General features: G+C 39.6%; 1 protein-coding gene across 2 annotated transcripts in view; it reads right to left on the minus strand.

Annotated features, from left to right (window-relative positions):
- arhgap31 (Rho GTPase activating protein 31) overlaps positions 1 to 20,529 on the minus strand; it is a 34,292-nt gene extending 13,763 nt beyond the window's left edge. The window contains exons 1-3 of one of the 2 annotated variants that reach the window (XM_041800745.1): positions 19,934 to 20,529; positions 10,051 to 10,153; positions 5,712 to 5,856 (exon numbers count right to left, since the gene is read on the minus strand). In XM_041800745.1, coding sequence (XP_041656679.1) covers positions 5,712 to 5,856; positions 10,051 to 10,153; positions 19,934 to 20,033 — 348 coding nt within the window. In that variant the 5' untranslated portion in view covers positions 20,034 to 20,529. The other variant, XM_041800746.1, reaches the window with a different exon arrangement.
- Positions 20,530 to 21,997: the final 1,468 nt, after the last annotated feature.

Below are 21,997 nucleotides of genomic sequence, written 5' to 3' on the forward strand. Positions count from 1 at the left end.
ATTCTCACAGTACAGCTCTAAACTTTCATATTTTGTCTTATAAACTGTTCTAGACAAGATACAGCCTATTCACATATTAGCATAGCGTTACGAGTCAAACCGTCTCTGTACACATATTCCATCAGCTGTGGAGCTGTACTGACAGTGGTTAACATCATTAAAATGTAGTTATTGTTTTAAAAAGCACTTTCAGCTGAAATAAAGCTGTTTACTGCTTATTCCCTACTGATTTCTGTCACTCATACTTTCTATAACTCTGCTGCTGGAACAGCAGACTCGCGCTGTCTGTGACTTCACATTCATCGCCTTTACAGCCCGCCCACCAAACTATTTTGGGGTTTAGCGTACCTAACCATACCAAACTGAACTGAATCAAACCGGACCCCTTGATGGAAACACAGCTTATGTCACATGTAGAAATCTCTTTTTTTGCGAGCCATGGTTCACATCAGTGGATGCTTCTTGTGAAGGGCAAACCCAAAGAGTGTGAGTGTATTTATACATCATAGTAGCTCTAGACCTGGCACAAATCTCATTTAATTGACTTGACTTCAGGTGAGCTAACTCCTGACTACAATTAGCTCTTTTTGGAGTCTAAGGGTTAGCCTAAGGGTTCACTTACTTTTCCAAACACACTGTGATGTTTAATGGCTGTATTCAGTAAAGACTTCAAATATTATAATTGTTTGTGTAGTTAAGGTTAAGCACATTGTGTTTTTCAATACTTGTGACTTAGAAGCAGATCAGATCACACTGACCAATAAATGTAACCAGATGGATGGATTTGTTTCACACAAATCCATCCATGTCGTTTTGAAAATTAAACAACTCACTGCTGTTCTTTGTTCTTCTTTGAACAAAGAAATGTCGTCAAGTTCTGATAAAACGGATGTTTTAGCAGTATCCACGCTGATCTCTTCTGCCATAATTGCACCAGCCTCTTCTCGCTGCTTGCATATGTCACGGCTCTGCCACACCCGAAAGCACTGCCTCTTACTCCTGACTGATCCTGTCACTTTCTAACCGGGCCCAAACTGTTCAGATGGGAGCTTTGCAAGATGGATTCACCAGTGAAAAACAGGGAAACGCGCAAATCCATCTGGTTTGCAAGATTACAATAAATGTAGAAAATTAGATAAATTCAAAGGGTTTAAATGCTTTTCTTGCCAGCGTAGATAAGTAAAAGTAAACCTCAAAGGGTAACTGGATTCTACTTTGGCTCAGTCGGTAGAGTTGGTCATCCTGCAATCAGAAGGTTATGAGTTTGATCTTCTGCTGCAATCTCATATTGATAGCCAGACACTTAACCCCAATTTGCTCCCACTACTTTGTCGGTAGTGGATACGGATACTTGTTAGCTAATACTGATGGCCATTTTTCCATAGTAACCTCTGTCATCAGAGTGTGAATGGGGAGAATGGGTAGGTGTGACTAAAGCTGGGCAATTAAATCGAAAAACAATCAAAACTGACTTTTAAAGCCTCTAATCGACAAAAGCCTGTCTTGGCACTTATTTCATTTTTTTCCTCTTTTCTTGTAAAAATTAGACTTTTTACGAAAAACATTTTCATTTCAGCTGATGTGTGTTATGAAATCAAATGTTTTAATAAATAACCATAACTTGTTAATCTGTGCCTGTTCTTTTCAGTTGTTTGTTTTAAGATTCTACAAATATTTACAGAAAAAAACAAGTCAGAGGTTGGGCACTGTACCATCTCAAGTCCATTTACCCTCTTTCTTTAACCAGCCAGTTAGACCAACAAAACATCTCACAAGCTCAAGAGGCCGTCATGGAAATGCCAATACTCAATTCTTACCCATCATGGGAGCCAGATACTAAATTAAACTCCTCCAGTCAGGAGAAGAGTAAAAAACATCTTTTATAGCAAGAAAAGCTTTCATTGTGATTGTTTGCTCTTCTTTTTGTAAAGAAGTCTTTTCAGGTAAAATGCCACTATAGCTGCATCCACGCTAATCTCTTGATCGTCCACCTTTGTTTACAGGCTTGCTGTCAATTCAAATAAACCACATGTGTAGCTACCCCCCCTTTCTCTCCAAATGACACTGATTGGTCTGGCCATTCTCTGACTGGGAACAAATGTACTAGCTTGAATCTCAGCAAAATGGAAATGCCTGATGGCAGTCCCTCTGCTTCCATAAACTTCTGTAGGATTAAGCCTCACGGTTTGCTAATGTTAATGTGGACAAAGTTAAGTGAAAGAGAGAAACCTTACTACAACTCCGTCTTCATTGCAATGGATTAGCTTGGTGTTACATCAACAGTTTTTACACACTGGACAAAAACACTACACCCCACAAGGGTGCTGCTGTGGTGAAATCCCCTCCATAGCCTCAAACTCAAACACTTCCTCAATTATAACTGAGATTAACTTAGTTTTTGTTTTATTGTGGGCTTTAATAAGTTTCCAGTATGCGTTAGGTTTTTCATAGCAGTAATGAATGACAGGAATGTGTAGAGGTCATTCAGAGTAATTAATAAAAACACAATTAATATGACTTGTCAAGGTTAGTTAAGATAACTGTAATAAAAACTACAACACTTAAACCAAACGCTGAAATTACAAAGTTCTCTGGCATTGTAATCAAGTTTCCAGTCGCACCTTGTGAGAGACCGATTGTTCCTAAAACACTGGAGTTTTCAGGCACAAGCAGCACGAGATGCATGAATGCCAAGATATGCAAATGTCTCAGTATGTACACAGAGAGCTCCACAGAAAGCATGAACCAGGTCTCAAAGATTGGTATTTTTGCTTTTCCTCTCCTCTGCTAGTTTCTAAAGACTCTTTCATGTCTCCAGTAGGCTACAGAGCTTCACCGTGGTTAAACTTTAGAAAGCAATCTTAGAAGAAGACTTGGGCTTAAGCAGTTCTTTTTTTATTGACTAATCTAAAGGCAAAAAACATTTAAATCTGTATAAATGCATTAAAGTACATCAAGATTATTCAGAAAAAAACTATGGGGTTTGAAGCCCCACTATATTCACAGGCTTAAGCAGGGTTTAACAATTCAAAGATGGAAATATACTGTATATATGATCACTAGGCTCTTATATTCAGAGTTTTTGCATTTAATGTCTAATTTTTCTGCAATGATTTTCTTAATGTTTGCTCTTTTATGGTGTAAGCCATTATGAACTGCTCTGTTCCTGAATGGTGATCTAAAAATAAAGTTATCTGGCCTCACCTTGTTTTAATCTAAAGATCATGTGTCCCAAAATTTGTACTGTTTAATGAAGTGTTTTTACATCTTTTAAATGTTTCCGATCTTGAGCATAAGGAAACATTTTTTATTTGATAGAAAGGCATGGCAGCTTGAAGCCAACAAAAACACAGTCATAAATGATGAAATAGATCAGTCTCCATTATAATAATATACAGGGACATCTTTATCAAATTATGAGATAGCAAACTACTTTTAAGCATAAAGATGATGGTGATGATGAATTGAACTGAGGTTACAAGCATATTTTGGGTTATTTTGTCATGCAGGCTTTAAGTTCAGTCAACATCTGCTAACAGTTCTCTTTCCTCCAGGGAGGAGATGAAGAAAGCTGATCAATAGTGAGCTGAAGCATGAGGTAACACTTATGATGATGATGATAAATATGTTTTATAGACTCTCAACACAAACATTGAGAGGTTGAATGGAGGAATGCCATTTATTTATATCTGCAGCATGGTTATGGTTTTTATTAGGGGTGCACAATTAATCACAATGTCATGCTTTTTTGATTTGAGCATTTCCCATGAAGCCTGAATTTATCACAGTAAACAATAATAATCACTGGTTCATGGAAACTAACTGTTCGCTCACTAAGTGGGTAGATATTTTAGCAATTTAAATGGAATAGAGAGGTTAGAAAAATACAGAATTTTGAAATGTTTTGTCTTTATTTTGGAGGGACATATACACCCTATGACTCACCATCTGCAGGCATGGGCGGGGAAGTCGGGTGCAGTGTCTATGGGCAGCAGGAGCTGGAGTTGGTTCAGGAGGTGGAACACTACTGACTGGATATAGTTGGGCTCACGTACATGCAGCATTCTGGTTCTGGAACAAAGCTCCTGGAGAGGGGCTTGACTCTCCTTTTCTGAAGTCGCCCAGAGTGAGAGGCAAGGGGATGCTGTGGGGATACTCACAAGCCCTCCAGTGAACGAGAGCGTCGTCTCCCTGCGACTCAAAGTGGCAGGGAGGAAGGCTCTGACTGTGCTTATGCACTGAACAGCAGTTTTGAACCAGAGGGGGCCTCACCTGGGGACACTATAGCTCATGTGGGCAATGACTCAGAAACCTAGAGGGGGTGATTGGGAGGAATGGCCTGCCCAACCTTAACCTGTGTGGTGCTTTATTGTTGGACTTCTGTGCAAGACATGGACTGTCCTTAATGAACTTCATGTTCGAGCATAGAGGTGCTCGTAAATATACTTGGTACCAGGGTGGAGGGGAGCTACTGGACAGACCTGGTAAACCTAAATGTGATGTGCAGGTGAACTGGGAACGTCTGGTGGAAGCCCCGTCCCTGAGGTCTTCAACTACAATCTCCCGAGGAATTTCTCGTGCATCCCGGGAGAGGTTGGGGACATGGAATTTGAGTGGTCGGTGTTCAAAGCCTCCATTAAGGAAGCAGCTGTTAGGTGTTATGGCTTGAAAACCATCAGTGCCTGTCAAAAGTAAGCTCCAGCCTCCTTCTTCAGGCCAAAGAAGGACTTCTCAGGCACAGCTTGCCCTGGGGTTTCTGGAAGCCATCAGGTATGGGATGCAGTTCTGCAGTTGCAGAGGCAAGAACTCTGTTATGTGAGGAGTTCGGTGAGGCTATTGAAAGTGGGGAATTGCTGACCCAGACTGGGGATGTTGTTGGACGGCGGAAGGGCTACTTAGAGGAACTCCTTAATCCAGCTCACACGTCCTACAAAGAGGAGGTAGAGTCTGAGATGCTGAAGGCTTTGGATGTGGTCTGGGACAGTGTCGGTGGAGTGACAGACTGAAGTCGTGGCTCCCATTTAAAAAAGAAAAAAAGGGACTAGAGGGTTTGCTTGAACTATCAGGGAATCACTACTCAGCCTCCTGGGAAAAGTTTACACTTGTGTGCTGGAAAGGAGGCTCCAGCTGATTGTCAAACCTTGGATAAAGGAGGAACAATGCAGATTCTGTTCTGGCAGTGGGACAGTGGACCAGCTCTTTACCCTTGCAGAGCTTGTAGGGGGAGCATGGGAGTTTGCTAATCCAGTCTACGTGTTTTGTTGACCAGGAGAGGGTATGATCGTGTCCCTGTGGGGTCATGTGGGTGGTACTACAGGAATATGGATACACCCACAGCTTGAAAAAAGCCCACTAGAATGTATGTTGAATATTCAGACAAAATACATTATGATAGGATATGACATAATGTTTTGAGGGAAAAAAAAATGTTTTCTCTACAATGTCATTTTGATTAAAGCAAGTATTGCCAACACACAATACTGTTCAAGTTGGCTAGTACTTTCTTTAATAGTTTGATTTTGTTTATATTTCCTATAATGAAAAGTTTTTTCGCCATGTTTCTTTGTTTTTTCTTCAGTTTTTGTTGACAGTAACCTTGGTCTTGGTTGAAGATGCCATTATCTTTGTTGCATTGATCTGAGAAAACCACTGCCAGTCCAAAAAACAGAATATTTATGATTTTCTGGTAAATGTGAGAAGAATGTACTCACAGTGAACTTGCTGTATAGCTCGTATGTGAGCAGAGGATTGGGAAGCTCCCTGAAATACAGCTTACATAAGGAACCCACACAGTGGATGTCCTGGAGGTACACTTCCTTTGTAAGGTCAGGGCACGCCTCTGAGCTGAATTCCTGCCTGCACACAAACAGAGAGAGAGAGAGAGTTAGCTGAATACTTTGACTGTTTAACAAACTGTTGCATTTCATGACATGTTCAGTTGAAGTTTTTCCAGATGATGAATGAGGCAAAATAAAAACAGCAACAAAGATGAGCATCAATTTACCTAAAAAAAAGTAGTTTTTAATATTTTATGAACTGTGCCTCTTCATTTGGCTTATGTGAATAGAGAATGATTTTGCTATCACTTGTCTTATTAATGTAAAAATTGATTAAGAATAAGATTGCAGAAATAGCTGCACTTTCACTGTTATTGGAAAATAAATATCTGCAATAAATAGACCACAGGACTCCCGCTTTTATGTAAATAAACAATGCTTTCTCACTTTCCCTCTCGGATGGAGGCCTGGTTATCATCATCTTTCTTTCACATTATTAAAAATACTCAGTTAAAAATTGAACTAGCTGTCAGCCACCCTCAGTTTCATCTGTCCCAGTTTAGAGGTGAAAAATTACATATTTTATTTATATTTTTATCATTCAGATTGATGTTATATAAAAATGAAGACATCAGGCAAAAAAATGTAAATAACAGCTAATATGCGCTCTTTAAGGGTTCTTCCTTTATACCACTTTGATATTGTTGGCTTGCAGATCTAATTCAGAGCAGCATCAATTTCACTTTTTAACTAAGTCTTATGCAAATAAAGAACGTGCAAATTAAACTTTCATACACATGCAGCCAGAATGATTTACCTACAAACAGATGCAAAAACAAGGAGGACTTTATATCAACAGGTTAGGAAAAATCGACACAATTCAGTAACTATCACATTTACTTCACAAATCCAATTACATGACAGCTTTTTTAAAAACTGTTTTTCTAATTTTGACAAGGACATGAAATTGCAATTTATAAATCAATATAATTTTTTCAATTCAACTCTGACAATATTGATACAAAACATTCATTTTCCTGACAATATCTTTATTCCAGTAAATGTGACTCATACTTTTCAGTTCTTCAGCTTCTGTCAAAGAAGAGAAGCCAAAAACAGATAGTACACTCTACTAAAACAGTATTTCATTTATAGTTTAGTGAACTTGATTTAAACAGCTTTAGGTGTTTGAATATTAATCCCACTCTGGGATAACGTACATCCCTGCTCACACAGTGAAAAATCAATATGTCATAATCAGTATATGGAGGAATATACCAAAGTAACAGCATTATCAAAACAATTTAAAGACAATGACTCCCAACAAGGACTTTGTCACAAATAAAATCAAAACTGATTTTGTTTTTTAAGCTCCTCTGAGGAACTTTTGAGTTGTTGTCTATTTTGATAACCCTCTGGACACTGTGGTATCTCTGTGATTTTTTTTATGTATTGCGTTATGACAAAATATTTTACCCTGCTGTCTTGTAACAGTCCCATGTGTTACTCCTCAAAAAAAATTGCTGTGGAAAGCATTAATGAAAGCATCTGACTGACTACAAATAGTGAGTGTGTTAGCTGACTAGTCTGAAGCTAAGAAAACACTAAGTAAATTGTCAAATAGAGCTTTATTTACATAATATGGTATCACAGCAGCAGCTGATATACAATTATTGTGTATCAAATCACCTACATCTATTAGTGTACTGTATAAGAGTCCACTTACATGCCATACAGAGCACTTGATCACAGTGGGTTAGTATTGTCCCAAATCACACACTGCCTACTGAACAGGAAGTGAGGACAGTTTAGCCACCTCTGTTTTCTTCTTCTACTTCCTTTTTAACAGCAGATGCCAAACAGATATTAGACGATTTGAATCAGATTTCACAGCTATTTTCACTATTAAATTCATGTAACTTGTATTTTGTGTCAACATTTACTTCAATTAAACAAACATAGTTTGCCTTAAATGCCTTTTTCTTGATTGAGTTATGCTACAGTTGCTAATATCATGTAAGCTAGCTAACGGATGCCAACGTTAGGTAGCGTGCTAAAATGTGAACAGTGCAACGTCTGCTACTTCGTGGACGTTTTTGAGTGCACCAGTAGTAAACTGCTTTTCAGTATACTCAATCTAAACACTGTTCACCCACTTAGGTACACTACATTGCCAAAAGTATTCACTCACCCATCCAAATAGTTGATATCAGGTGTTCCAATCACTTCCATGGCTACAGGTGTATAAAATCAAGCACCTAGGCATGCAGACTGTTTCTACAAACATTTGTGAATGGGTCGCTCTCAGAAGCTCAGTGAATTCCAGTGTGGTACTGTGATAGGATGCCTCCTGTGCAACAAGTCCAGTGGGGAAATTTCCTAACTCCTAAATATTCCACAGTCAACTGTCAGTGGTATTATAACAAAGTGGAAGCCATTGGGAACAACAGCAACTCAGCCATGAAGTGGTAGGCCACATAAAATGATGGAGTGGGGTCAGCAGATGCTTAGGCGCATGATGTGCAGAGGTCACCAACTTTCTGCAGAGTCAATCGCTACAGACCTCCAAACTTCATGTGGCCCTCAGATTAGCTCAAGAACAGTGCGTAGAGAGCTTCATGGAATGGGTGCAATGCAAAGCGTCGGATGCAGTGGTGTAAAGCACGCCGCAACTGGACTCTAGAGCAGTGGAGACATGTTCTCTGGAGTGATGTATTGCGCTTCTCCATCTGGCAACCTGATGGACAAGTCTGGGTTTGGCGGTTACCAGGAGAACGGTACTTGTCTGACTGCATTGTGCCAAGTGTAAAGTCTGGTGGAGGGGAGATTATGTGGGGTTGTTTTTCAGGAGCTGGGCTTGGCCCCTTAGTTCCAGTGAAAGGAACTCTGAGTGCTCTAGCATACCAAGAGATTTTGGACAATTCCATGCTCCCAACTTTGTGGGAACAGTTTGGGGATGGCCCCTTCCTGTTCCAACATGGCTGTGCACCAGTGCACAAAGCAAGGTCCATAAAGACATGGATGAGAGAGTTTGGTGTGGATGAACTTGACTGGCCTGGACAGAGCCTTCTCGTCCAACATCAGTGTGTGACCTCACAAATGCACTTCTGGAAGAATGGTTAAAAATTCCCATAAATACACCCCTAAACCTTGTGGAAAGCCTTCCCAGAAGAGTTGAAGCTGTTATAGCTGCAAAGGGTGGACCGACGTCATATTAAACCCTATGGATTAAGAATGTTATGTCACTTAAGTTCATATGCAAGTCAAGGCAGGTGAGCAAATACTTTTGGCATATAGTGTATGTACTCTTAGTGTTTAGTAAAGAGGTATGGGATTTGGGACACACTGAGTTTTAAGAATGTAGCCCATCCCCAGATGTCTTGTGGCTCGCCATCATGTGTCATCTGGCATTGGGAAAAAAGATGGAAATTTTTAAAATTTATATTAATTTTCAATATTTACCTTCTTAGGTGTTTAAAATACAAATTTTCACTCATTTATCGTGATCTTTCTGTAATTATAGCAAGGAAAGGTCGTAATACTATGCAGTAAATGAGTTAGATATGGTTCATTAAACTCTCTATAGAGCAGGGAGGAACATCGTAAAAGGACGCACAGCAGCGCAACTGCTTCACCTCAGCTCGCAAAAATGCTGTTCAAAAAGAGGCTGATACAGACTGGATGATTTTTAAGACTGAAGGAAAGGTATAATTTTGTCTGATTTGATTTTTCTTTTTTAAAATGAAGAATTTAACCACCATGCGCAGCTGCACGGACTCTCATGGAGTCCAGCCCTGTCCGCACCTCTGACTAGTTTTCTGCATCTTAGACCTTAACGAATGCCAGAGGTTTTTGTCTTGTAAACCAAAACTTCTATCCCTGTGGGGGATTAAAACAGCTGCTCTCAGCAAATACTTTCCCTGTGTAATAGTCCATCAGTCACCAATGCAGACATCATATCTCACTTTGGTGAGTGACTCAGTTCAATGCCTGATTTAATCCCTCATTATAAAGAATCTGTAATGCCAAACTAATATCAAGAAGATTTATCAAGAGTATTGTGTAATAATGAATAAAAAATAGTGACAAATTGTGATTAGATTGGTATGTGGGCACAGAATGGGAATATGTATTGCATTTTGAACCATGTTCAATATTACATCCCTGCAAAGAAGGAATTCATGACATGTCACATTTTAATTTCCAACATTATGTTTAAGTGAATTCCTAACATGTACTATGAAGAGAGGATTTGTTGATATAGTGTGAGTACCTGAGACGTTGGATGTTTGAGGTGACCCCCGACAGTCTGTAGATCCCGTCCACGATCCCATGCTCCTCGATGAACTCTGCACATTTAATCAGAACCTGAGGAACTGAAGTTTAGAAAGCATGTTAGTTATAGAACCAGGTATTATTTCAACTGTTTTAGCTCTTTTAATCCTCTTATTTGCACACTAGACTTGATGAGCTCTAAACCTTAACAAAAGAGGAAGGAAGCCACAATAAATGCAGTGTTGGAGCAGTAACAATGAACGGACTGTAAGGCTGACTTCATGGTATGGGGGTTTGTTCCACCATGTCTGTTTTGTATTCCTCAGGGCCGCTGATTGTAGGTGGACTTTGACAGGAAGTTAAAAATGGTTTGTTTGTTTCAGAGGAAGGTTGACACACCCAGTCCTTGTAGCTGGTATTACTTACGACATTTCCTCTAATAGAAAACTGCTTTTGAAATGTTACCACTCACCGACAGTACACAGCTCTCTGCGCTACAGTTCATCACCTTCTGTACACAACTGTGTGTTTGGCTGAGCTTTTTAAAAATCTCAACAGTTTAATTCAGGCGCTGGATCTTAATCACATGCTTCTTCTGTCTGAACACAATGTCCCTTAAGCTATTACTAAAAATAGATATTGATTGCAATATTGTGAAAAAGTCAACTTTGAGGCTGTGTGTGTTTTAGTTTTGATTTGTTTTGGATTAAAAGAGAGACAATAACTCGTCTGTTTTTCTCATTTCAGACACAAAGAATTCCTCTCAAGTTGATGCAAAAGCTTTCTGACATTCTTAGAGTCCCCAATTGATGCACAAATTCATTTTTAAAACTCTAAGCCATGCATTGTTTTAAGCAACAAAAAGCAATGATTGTCAATCTGTGCTAGACGAGGACCCTACTTACCACCACCCACCTAAATTTGATGGTACAAATTTCTGAAAAATTTCAACCACTAAAATTCATTTATTGAAAAATGTTGCAGATTGGACTCTAAATTGAACAAAATATATAGCTGACCAAAGAAATAGGACAAACTTTGGGAGGACATGCATGCAAACATTTTATCTCGATCTGTTTTGTCCTTGTTAATGACAATTTTGGTTGCTTTTTTTAAAGGTCTTGAATATCGAGGCTATCGTCAACAGCCTTCTTTTTCCAAGATAACAGGATAATAAATCAAGATCTCAAGAACACAAAAATAATTTACTTCCTCTCCAGCAAATAGAGAAGAAAACTAAAATTTATAGATGTGCGGAGTAAGCCACCTGAGGGCACCATCGGCAAGAAGGCGGATTTATTGCCTGTACAACCCCAGTTGTCCTCTTGATGTCCTGGCATTAAACCAGGGGCATGGAAAAATAAAATAACCTCGTCCTTTAGGGCGAACTAAGGGATATATTTGGTGAGTAAGCATGGCCTAGGGTACTGTCCGGGCAGGTAGCAGGGTTGACACAAGCCCCTGGTTATGCTGTGGATGCCCAAAGGGCCCAAAAATAGCCAGCTGTCTCCAGGAGTATTACCAGGGGTGAAAAGGTCTGCACAAGAGAGAAGCCATCGAATTTGACCTTGGCTGCTGAGTGATACAGATGTATGTTGACATGTGTTGAGCTTGACTCTCCCGCCTCCTTTCTCCTCCCTCCAGCCTAAGTTTGTGGCACTTCGGGCCACATGATGCATCCTTAGCGCCCTGCATGCCGTAAACTTATGCACATGACTGTATATGGATACACATTTACCTAGGGCTTCCATACATTGTAGAGAGCGTAAGCGCGGCATGACTTATGCAGTAGTAGGGGTATGGCTGATAAGACTGCAACATGCCATTGTGCTGTAGCTGTTTCTCAAGAAGCTCAAGACCCATCTTGGCTCCTCATATCTGTCACTGGGCTTATTTAAAGTAAGTTTGAGGCATAGTGGCAAAACTGACTGTGGCTCAGTAGGTAGAGATGGTCGTGTAACAACCAGAAGACCATGGGTTTGATTCCAAGTTCCTACAATTCCATGTTAATTTCTCCTTGGGCAAGGCACTTTGGATACTGAAGACTTTCCCAATTTGCTCCCACTGCTGCGTCAGTAGCATGTGAATGTGTGGATGGGTATAAATGGAATTAGTTTATACTGATGGCCACTCTACACAGCAGCCATTGCCATCACTGTGTGAATGTGGACTGAATGAGTAAGAGTTATCTGCAGTGTAAAAGGTGCTTTGAGTAGTCAGACAAATGTAAAGCACTATACAAGGTCCAAATCCATTTACCATTCCCCTTCAGTAGCTAAATGGCTGATACCACTCAGACTTTGTCAAATATTTTCTATTCTATCATTCAAATATATTCACACATCCCTGACACATTAGCAAACTGGGCCTCAGTGTCTTTCCCACTAAAGTGCAGGCCCGAGGGATCAGGGATAAGAGATTAACCATCATCCACTCATCCTTAAAGGCTCTAACCCTTGGATGATTTAAAGAATATCGGATGTACAGCTGCAATGCAGTTTATCCCCCAGAGAAAATCCTAGATTCAGCTTCTTAAATATAAATACTTTCTGGTTACTTTATTCTTCTGTGACAGTATGTATTATTATTTCATTAAAATTTGTGTCTAAATAATACTGATTCTTGCATAACTAACAATATTACATTGAAATGCTCCTTTTAAATAGGTCTATAGGTGTCTGCTCTGTATCGATGCGATACATCCTTCCATCCATCTTCTTACACTTATCTGAGGTCAGGTCACGGTGACAGCAGGCAGAGTAAGTCAACCCAGACATCCCTCTCCTCAGCAACATTTTCCAGCTCCTCCTGAGGGATTCAGAAGCACTCTCAGGTCAGGTAGGATATGCTACTATAATCCTTCCAGCGAGTTCTGGATCTGCCCGGGGGTCTCCTCTCAGTTTGCCATGCCCAGAAGACCTCCGCAGGGAGACAACCAGGAGGCACCTGATCAGATTCCTAAACCACCTCAGCTGGCTCCTTTTGATGTGAAGGAGCAGTGGTTCTACATGGAGAGCCCTCCGGATGTCAGAGCCCTTCCCTGTCTCTGAGGCTAAACCCACTTACCCTTGAGGAATCTAATTTCAACCCCTTGAACCCCAATCATATTTTTTCAGTCATTACCATGAGTTCATGATTATAGGTGAAAGTTGGAACATAGATCGTCTAGTAAATTGAAAGCTTTGCCTTCTGGCTCAGCTCCCTCTTCACCATAACAGTACGGTACATTGCCTGCAAAACTGCTGATGCTGCACCAATCTTCTTGTCAATCTTACGGTCTATTCACTCTCACTTGTAAACAAGACCCAGAGATACTTGGACTCCATGGAGTCCCTCTACACTTGGAGGAATCAGTCCACGGTTTTCTGGCAGATAACCATGGCCTTGCACTTGGAGGTGCTTATTCTCATACCAGCCGCAAACCGCCCGGTGTCTACCTGAGGTCCCAGCCGAGGAAGCAAGCAGAACCACATCATCCACAAACAGCAGAGATGAAATTCTGAGGTCCCCTAACTGGAAACCTTCCTCTCGAAAGTGCCTTAAGATCCTGCCCATGAAAATCACAAACAGGATCGGAGACAAGTGGCGACCTTGGCAGAAGCCAGCATGCACCGAGGAACTTGTCTGACTTTGTGCTGAGGATGGGGACATAACTCCCACTTTGGTTAAAAAGGAACCTGATGGCTCGCCGCAGCAGTACACGATGTATCTGGTCCGATTTATAACTTTGCAAAAACTCAAATCTTAGCAGGTGTCCAAATTTTGGTGGATACTTCTCTCTACACATATTGTAAGCTACTTTTATTTCAAGATATAAAACATAAACAAAGAATATAGCCTGAATTGCTTGTATTAAGTAAAAAATATGTAGCCAAAACATAGACTGTAGAAAGAATTGGACAAATCCCATGTGACGTCAGTTGTCTGCTTATAACAGGCGGACTCAGACGGCTCTTGAAGCCAATCCGTGGAGGCTTCCATATTGAAATCGCAGTCTCAACCGAACTTTGGATCAACCTAACGGCCCGCCCACTAAGCCCGACTTCCTGTCAGCCTGCTAGCTAGCATTCTAGTTGACAGAAACGGAGCCTCTGCCTGCTGAGCTATCTGTCAATCAAATGAGATGCGCCAATCAGCTTTCATCCTAAATATAATCCAAACGATCAAAAAAATAAATAAATAAATAAAAATACACCCCTGTACAGTGGGAGTACTATAAGACACTAGCTAATGAGACACGTTTGGTATTTTGAACCAGGCTGTAAACCAGTTTATTTCTAGTGTCAAAACCGGCTGTTTAACATGTGTCCAGACGGGACTTCTGGTGTTCCTGCAGCCAGCCTCAAATGGACACTCACAGTATAGCAATTTTTTGCACTTCTGCATTGGCTTCATTTTTCAGGACCAGAGATTGCTGCTTGAGCCAAAATTGTTTTACTGTAACGTCTTGAAAAAGATATTCTAACTTTGATGTGGAGATCTTACTTTAAGACATTAAAGAAGTCAAATTTGTTTACCCCATGGAAATATATTTTTCCAATTCTGAACATCTTTTTGCTCATTATATCCTATTTTTTCTGCTTATTTGGACTAGCCAGGTGAATATGGCCCTTTAAAAGTCTAATATGATATTTTTACCGAAAAAGGAAATGACATCACATCTAAGTTGACTGCATCCAGTTACTACAAGTCGGTAACTCTGTACACTGAAGTTGGATGATGTAGCCAGCTGGCATCAAGGAATTTCCCAGCCCCAAGATGAGCTGAAATACACCATTAGACTCAAGTTTTTGCAAAGCAGGATTAGCCAATCACAAATGCTCTAGGAGGAGAACAGTCCTCTTTTAAAATAGCGTCATTAAGCTTGCATGTGTATTTTTCCACTGTCTACTTTAGTTTTCTGATGACATGAGATTTTTGATCACATCATCTTGGGCTGATATAACAACAAAATACAACAAACATACTCTTAGGACAAAGCCTCAATCATCTTTTTTATGTGTTTGTTTTTCTTAAGATTCATTTTGGGGATTTTTACTCAGGATGGAGAATCGAGTCACAAACTTGGGAGAGAGGAAATGACATGCAGAAAGAGCCACAGTCTGGATTTGATCACAGCTACCTTATATGAGTGTAGTAGCCTCTGAGCATGAGGTGCATGGACCACTATGCTACTAGCGCCCTATAGCCTCATTAATCTTAATACTTTGTCTAAGTTTTACTTTTGCAAATCCTATTATTATACTGACCTTCCCTTTTCATGTCTCTTAGTGTGAAGCATAAAAATCATCATCTAGCAAACCAAATTAATCTTCCACAAAATGAAAAGTAATTTCAGCAATGGTTAATTTTCTCATAACCACTGCAGACACCAAGCATCTGCTATTTACATTCTTGTCTGTGTGACTTAATTGGTTTTTAAGTAACGTGCCTGTGGTCAATACTGGAGGAAGAAAAACTAAAGCCTTCATTTCATGCCTCACAGTCTCTGCAGTGAGGGAAAATCCCGGCTCCTTTTGGGAAGTAACTCTGTGATAACATGAAATAAAATCAAGGCATGATGTGTTGGGAAGAAAGTTTGAAGACAGAGCGTGACTCAGTTGCAAAGTGAAGCCATGCAAGTTGTTTGTTTCAGCTATAATGTTACAAACTCCATTTAAACAGTGAAACTGAATCTGCTGCACACTGATTAGTCTGATGCACAAACAAATCTTCAACAGCCTGACAGTCTTATTCTATAAGGTTTTATAACATATTTTAAGATAATAGTCATGACTCTAGTCATGATTAACAATGCCTTACTTGTAATGTGTAGGGATGCATGTTTCCAACACTTCCCTACTCCAGACACATTTTCTTTGTGTGTGCTGATTTGCAGAGTCGTTATAAACAACTTACACAACAACATAATCATGAGTCCTTTGTCTCAGTGAGGCAGGAGGTGCTGGTTTCATATCCTTTTACATCCAATGCTGGCTGTGACGCAGAATTACTGTTGCTCAATCCTGCTTTCTCTCTATTGTTTGATACATTTCAGTGTTTAATCATGAGAAACATAAATAATCAAGAGTCTAAGTTTTATAAATACTGTGAGATTTTTGCGTTAGTTTACAACTTTTGTTTGTTTTCATATATGTAAGCTGGTGACGAAAAATATAAATGCATGGTCTTGTGTTTTCTGTGCAACTGTAATGCAAAAATATGATCCATTTTGGCACCTTAAACAATGTCAAAAATGCTCAGTACTTCTTTCATCCAACATTTTCTTAAATGACACAGTCTCCATGATCTTTTAATAGATATAAGTATCTAGAAGTACCAAAGCTTAAAAGATACTGTATGCAGTGAAATGTCTAAGTTTATTAATTCATGACTACTGCTATAGAGCGTATTATCAATTCAGGACTTACACTACCTCAGATATTTCTAACAGCTTTCAAAGCCAAAGAAATCCTTAATTTTGATTATGTCTCAACGACTGCTACAGAAAAAAAACATGAACAGCTACTGGAAGCTGCTGTTCTGCTGCTCTATCTCAGTTATATTTTATGCTTCTTAATTACGGTAGACCATTATTCTTTGCACTCTCTTGTCTAAGCACACTCCCAAGCAGTGTTAATTTTGTCAACTAAAACTATGACTAAAAATGTTTGTCCATAGCCTTTTTTCCATGATGAAAACTAGACGAAGACTAGCCAAAATAGATCTCTGATGACTAAAACTGACAAAAAGTAAGTTTAGTTTTAATCAAGATGACTAAAACTTGACTAAAATGTAATTTAGTTTTTGTCAGACATTAAAAATCCATGACATTTCTCCACTGAGGGTAAATCTGTCAAAAACAATGCATCTAAAGCTCTCCTGCCTCTTAGCAGTAGAAAGCAGGGACCCCAGGTTAGGCAGAGTGCATAGAACACACTACCATGACTTGGTACCAGATTAAGACAAGAGAATAAATGCTTCGACTAAAGTTAAGACTACAATGTGAGGACTTTTACGGACTAAAACGAAACTAAAATATTTTGGAGTTTTCATCGACTAAACCTAGACTGAAACTAAAAAGGGTAGAAATAACTAAGATGTGACTAAAACTAAAAGAAATGTGATCAAAAGACTAAGACTAAAATTAAAAATAGCTGTGAAAATTGACACTGCTCCCAAGCCCTTAAAAATCCAAGGGCCTGCCAGCAGGATTTTTCAAAAATCGTTCTGATTCTCATCATGTAAACTATTCCAGGATAAAACCACCAAAGCAGCCACTATCAATGCCTTTGTCAGGCTGCAAACAAACAATAATAAAAGTGGGACAGCTCACCATTAGAAGCTCGTCTGTACTCTCCTGATCATACTATTCCATCTAAAACAGTCCTACTGCATCTAAGAGTCTCCACAATCTGAATCCAATCAAATATTAGCCCAAAAATATGACTAAATCCATAATAATCCATGGGCTGGTTTTGTATCATTTGCTGTTGTTGTCCTCATTAGTCCCTCGTATTTGCCGTGACAATTTTTTCCAGGCAGTTATTAGCTATGCTGTATAAAACAATATCTGCCAACCTCGACACTTAAAACCTCCCAGCTATAATCATGTACAGGCCTCTGTTTCACAATACAAACTCAGAAAAGGTAAAAATATTTTGTTTTTGTTGTATTTTAAAACCAGTAGCTGCTACAGTAAGTCTGACAAACTTCAGAGTGTTACCTTTCTAAAGACACCTTGTTTGTGCTTGTACTCACAATGGTTCAAACAGCATTCTATTTAATTTGGGTGTTGCTGGATAGGAGTTTTGACTCAGTTTACCTGATATTCTAAGGGGTTAACTCCATCCCCTCAACCCCTGTTCCCTCATACAGTGTGGTCCTAGGTATTCCCAGCTCCGCTCATCTTTGCTTGTTATTTTGAAGGGAGACTTCTTTTCTACAAAAACTGCCCTGCAAGTGTTCCCAGAGTGTTTTGCAAGAAGTTGGACCACTTTTTGCCTTTTTAGATTTATTTTTGGGTCTTTCTTTATTGTAAGGGAAGCCTCTAGATGAATGAATGGGGAATGACATGTGGGAAAGAAAGCACAGGCTGGACCTGAACCCCAGCAGTCCATGTACGTACATTGGGCACAAGCTCAGTGTTAGGCCTCAGAAGGCCACTTTTAAACAGCTTTTCTCTTTCAAATGTGAAATGCATCTGTGGAACAAAATAGGTGGCTTTCTGTTTTGTAAATACACCTTAAAGAGTGCAGAATTTATTGAGCAGACTCAGCAATTTAAAAAAAGTAAGCCGCAATGCAATTGCGACAGTGTGCTGGAGACTGCCTGCAGTTCTTACAGATTTAAACTAAACAACAAGAAATTGCCCAATGGTAATGTAATCATGTGATCCAGAATGATTGAATGAATGACTGGGAATGGAGGAAAGTTAGTACTTTAAAGCTCTAAATGGACCTGTATGCTACAATTATCATCACAAAATATTTCTTTTTTCACTTTACAGGGGACTTAAATTCACTGGAAGCAAACGAAGAGCCAGTTGGGAGCCCAACAACCAGTTCTGCTGAGCTGAGTCAAATGATCCGGATCTCTTCAAGAAAAGGAGTTCTCATCACAACCAGTGAGGCTTGAAGTTTGTGAGACGGACATCAGCTGAGGAAAAACCGGTAAGATCTGAGTTTAATGTGCTAAACCATGGCAAAACTGTGCTGAACCAGCTGGACCACTTTTTGGAAACAGGCCATAGTTGTATAGTGTTAAACAAAACATGGCCTTTTTAGTAACGTCTCTCTATGCTGAAATCACTTCTTCCCTCCCAAGGGGAGCTGCTGCATGACATCATCTGCAAAGAAACTATACTGGCTTCCTAAGACTTCAATGTTTGTTGCCATTGTATTAAAACTGGTATCAGTATGGTTTGACTTTTCCTTGTATTCTGACATTTAAAATTCTGGTATAGTACCAACCCTAGTAAACCACTCAGAGGGGTTAAACAGGGAAAGTGTGAACATCTTGCTGACATTGCTCTGTTAAATAGGAATTAAGTGTTTAGATTGTCACCATAACTAAACTTAACCTTTTTATTAATATTTTGCAGATGTCAAAAAAAGAGCAGTGACAACGTGATGTATACATTGTTTTTTAAAAGATGGTATAACTTCTGGACATCCATGATGGAGGGGTACATCCCAAACCTCCTATCTCACTTCCTGCACCGGACGCTCCGCCTCACAGAGCGGCTGCTGCAACAGGTCCTCCTTAAAGTTATCCTCAACACAAGGATTCATACCTCTCAGCACGTGGGGAATTTTTCTACTCTTTTATGACATATCAGGGTTTTTTCTTTAAAGAAAAATCAAATAAAGGTGGCAAGAAACAATAAAGCATACAATCAGAGAAGGAAAGAGGGGTTAAAAAAAGAAGCATAAATGTCTTTCAAACCAGCCTCATCTCAATATTTGATGATGCATTTTTTTCTATTTTCTTTTTGTGGCTCTTAATTGTCTCATACCCATAAGCAGCAGCTCCACCCGCTTTTATGCTTATAGAAACTTTAGCCAGTGAAGGAATTGAAAAAAAGTGTAAGGGCCACACCCAAAGTCACAAATGAGCATTTAATCCAACCAATGAGTGAATGAATGGCACTGTAAAATGTAAAACACATGTATATCTATGTTTAACGAAGTGAAAAACTTTGATTGTAGACTGACAAGACACTTTTTGATCTTCATGTCACCAATTTATGTAGATTTAAATGCTATAATAGCTCAAAAAATGAAGGGAATAACTAATTAAGCTTCAGCATGAAAGTTATCCTCCATGTATTTGTAAAGTTAAAGCATGTAGCTGCTTGTAAAAAGGTTGAAGATCTCAAAGAAAGCTTTTAAAAAGTTTACCATCTTGTCCTGAGTTCTGGAGATGTTCTATCAGGTCACAGCCGAACGCATTTTCACTCCCTTTCTTTTTGGACTTGAGCTTATTCCCTTTATTCTTCATGTGGCTCCAGTTAGTCGTTAGTCCAGATGATTAAAACAAACAGATCCCTGAAAGCACGCACATCGATCCATATGACCCCGACAAAGGTTGAGTTTGTGGGTCAAAAAAAGCAGCCTAGAAAATCCCAGCAATCAGCTCCCAAACGTCTGCATCCGCTCACATTCTGACTAACCGCACGGTCAGAGGCTGAAAGCAGAAGTGACGTCACATTTTCAGCTTTAAGTCCTTCAGGTTGTCATAAGTTACAGAGAAATTTGAGGAAAATATACGGTGTGAGTGTTGCTGTGCTGGGACGTGGCAAAGGGCTGCGTTATCTGTGAAGGATTTGCAGAAACAGCATTAGAAGCGGTCAGTTTCCTGTTGTTTTTTCACCCCCAGCCAGTCTCTCTCTGCTCCTTTTTATCTCCTCCTCTTTTCCTTCATTCCAGTCCCAGTCTCCCTTCACACTGGCTCCTCTGTAGCTGAAGAAGCATTCATGTATATTGGAATCCCCTCAGGAATCTTTAGTTTTTATTTTTTCATTTCTACTTTAAGACTTTTTGTAAATATTCTGTGTTGAGAGGTGGACTCGTGGCAGGGAGTTTTTGAAATGTTGAGCCTGTGTAAAGGGGAGGGAAGAGGAGTGAGGGGAGGAGAACAGCTGACTTCTGTTTCTCCCCTGGTTTTACGAATTACTGACCTCTTTTATTCATTTATTTTCATGTGCCCAAACTGGGAGCTGACAGGATAGCTGCTCTCTGCCTTCCTGAATGCTCCCAATGTATACAATTTCCTGTCTAAAGAGCCCAGGCTGGAAAACAAAAACAGACGGGTTCTGAAGGAAGAGGGAAGTGGGAGGTGACTGAAGCGAGGGCCTGAAGGGCACAGATGGGAAATGGGGGGGGGGGGTGGACGACACACATGGTTCTTGTTACTGCCATGCATTTCTTTTTAAAGTTAGACTAAACTTTATAATGAAGAAATAGTCAGTTATTCAATCAAATTGCAATAATGGAATGAAAAAGCCATGATATAGTTCATGTAAAATAATCTCCTGAGAACTGAGCTTTCATTTGAAACACATTTTTATTTTCTCCGTCTTATTTCGGCTAAGTAGGACCTGAACGTTTAATGGCTCAGGCTTGTCTTTGACCAGGCTTTTGTTTTTATGAAAAATGATTTCTGCAGACATCCACAGATGGACCACCAGGACTTGGTAAGCCCAAGCAGGAACAACATTTCTACAAAAAGTTTTGGATTTTATGGGCATTTTCAATTAAAAAATCCACACAAAGTCCCTACAATTTCAGATACATTTTCTTAACATGTTCTTAACCATATTTTTAAAGTATACCATTAGAAGTACCCCAAAATGTCTTCATTGTTATAGGGTAGTCTTTATTATAATATTAATGACAAACCCTGGTCTATTTCAATAGGCCACAACAGAAAGTACAGTCAAGGCCTGCCGTCTGTGTGAAGCACACTTCACACAGACGGCTCCCCTCCAAAAGTATTGGAACAGTTCGGCCAATTCCTTTATTTTTGCTGTAGACTGAAAATATTTGGGTTTGACATCAAAAGATGTATATGAGACAAAAGATCAACATTTCAGCTTTTATTCCCAGGTATTTACATCTGGATCTGATACACAACTTAGGAGATAGTATGATTTGTAACAGAACCTCAAATTTTAGGTGAGCAAAAGTATTGGAACAGATTAGATAGATTAAAGTGAATAAGATTTCATATTTAGTTGTGAATCATTTACTTGCAATAACCGCATCAAGCCTGTGACCCACTGACATCATGAAACTTCTACATTCTTCTATTGTGATGCTTTTCCAGGCTTTCACCACAGCTTCTTTCAGTTGTTGTTTGTTTTGGGGGGTCACTCCCTTCAGTATCCTCTTTAGCAGGTAAAATGCGTGCTCTATAGGGTTTAATCTGGAGATTGGCTTGGCCAGTCTAAAAATTCCACTTCT

Source organism: Cheilinus undulatus, linkage group 12 (genome assembly GCF_018320785.1).
Source record: "Cheilinus undulatus linkage group 12, ASM1832078v1, whole genome shotgun sequence".
NCBI lineage: Eukaryota > Metazoa > Chordata > Actinopteri > Labriformes > Labridae > Cheilinus > Cheilinus undulatus.